Source organism: Dendroctonus ponderosae, unplaced genomic scaffold (assembly GCF_020466585.1).
Source record: "Dendroctonus ponderosae isolate FM_Combo_2020 unplaced genomic scaffold, Dpon_F_20191213v2 Dpon_F_20191213_1, whole genome shotgun sequence".
NCBI classification, from domain to species: domain Eukaryota; kingdom Metazoa; phylum Arthropoda; class Insecta; order Coleoptera; family Curculionidae; genus Dendroctonus; species Dendroctonus ponderosae.
Window position 1 is genome coordinate 45,903,220 of NW_026017110.1, and position 904 is coordinate 45,904,123.

The 904-nt window shown below is 36.5% G+C and overlaps 1 protein-coding gene across 1 annotated transcript in view; it reads left to right on the forward strand.

Moving 5' to 3' along the window:
- Nucleotides 1-555: 555 nt before the first annotated feature.
- LOC125502431 overlaps nt 556-904 on the forward strand; it is a gene marked incomplete in the record, with an annotated part of 2,552 nt that continues 2,203 nt past the window's right edge. Inside the window, 1 exon segment of the mRNA XM_048660500.1 lies at nt 556-904. Coding sequence (XP_048516457.1) covers nt 823-904 — 82 coding nt within the window.

Consider the following 904-nt stretch of genomic DNA (forward strand, 5'->3'; position numbering starts at 1 on the left):
CCCAATACCCTTACCTCGCACAAGAAGAAGTAAGAAGCCAGCATACTAGCCATCCTTGTCCAAAAATAGAAGACACGTATTACTGCAAAGAAGAGTTTCACCCACAAGATGAATGTATTAATGAACTTTTAAAAGGAAAGCCAATACATAATTGCCGAACTTTTAACATTAACCTTGTTGGGATTAGTGTGCGTACCCTGTGCGCACCCTGAGTTGGCCAGGTTGGCAACATTGGCCTGTCAATGTTGCGAGGCAGGGCCAGAACCCTTTTGTATTGTCATTATATTATTACTACCTGTTACTACAACGCTCAAATTTCAAATACAGTCCACTAAGTTTTAATTATATTATTTTATTTTGGCTCAGTAGTAATTATCCCTGAAAGAGTTACGAAATAATAATCGGGGTTACTCAATGACCCCACATTTTGGTCCTTTGAGCCAAATAATTGAACGATTATCAAGATAATCAGAGAAGTGAAAGTGGCTTGCTGAATTGTGGCCGTGCATCGCTGCCAATTTTGCCGCATTCTCCGCACACAAATTCCGTAAAGCTAAGTAAGCGTTCAATATATCCTATCTTTCCTATTCAGTAAATCAATAAGGTAAGTAGATATTTGCACCAGTATACTATTTGTATTTTATTTGACCAATTTATATAGTGCAACATTGATTCTTGGTATTATCTAAGCTCATTGTGTTGTTTCGAACGATTATTCTAAGTCATTGCTAATTGACGATCTTTATTAAGCACAACCACAAATTATAATTTTATTTAAATCATCCTTTTCGGTAGCCACACGTGGTCTCTAAGCATTCAAACATGCCTTTTACTGAGGAAGCAAGAAAGCTAAAGCAGAAACGAACCACAATTAAAGCTAACTTAACACGATTTTGTAAATATT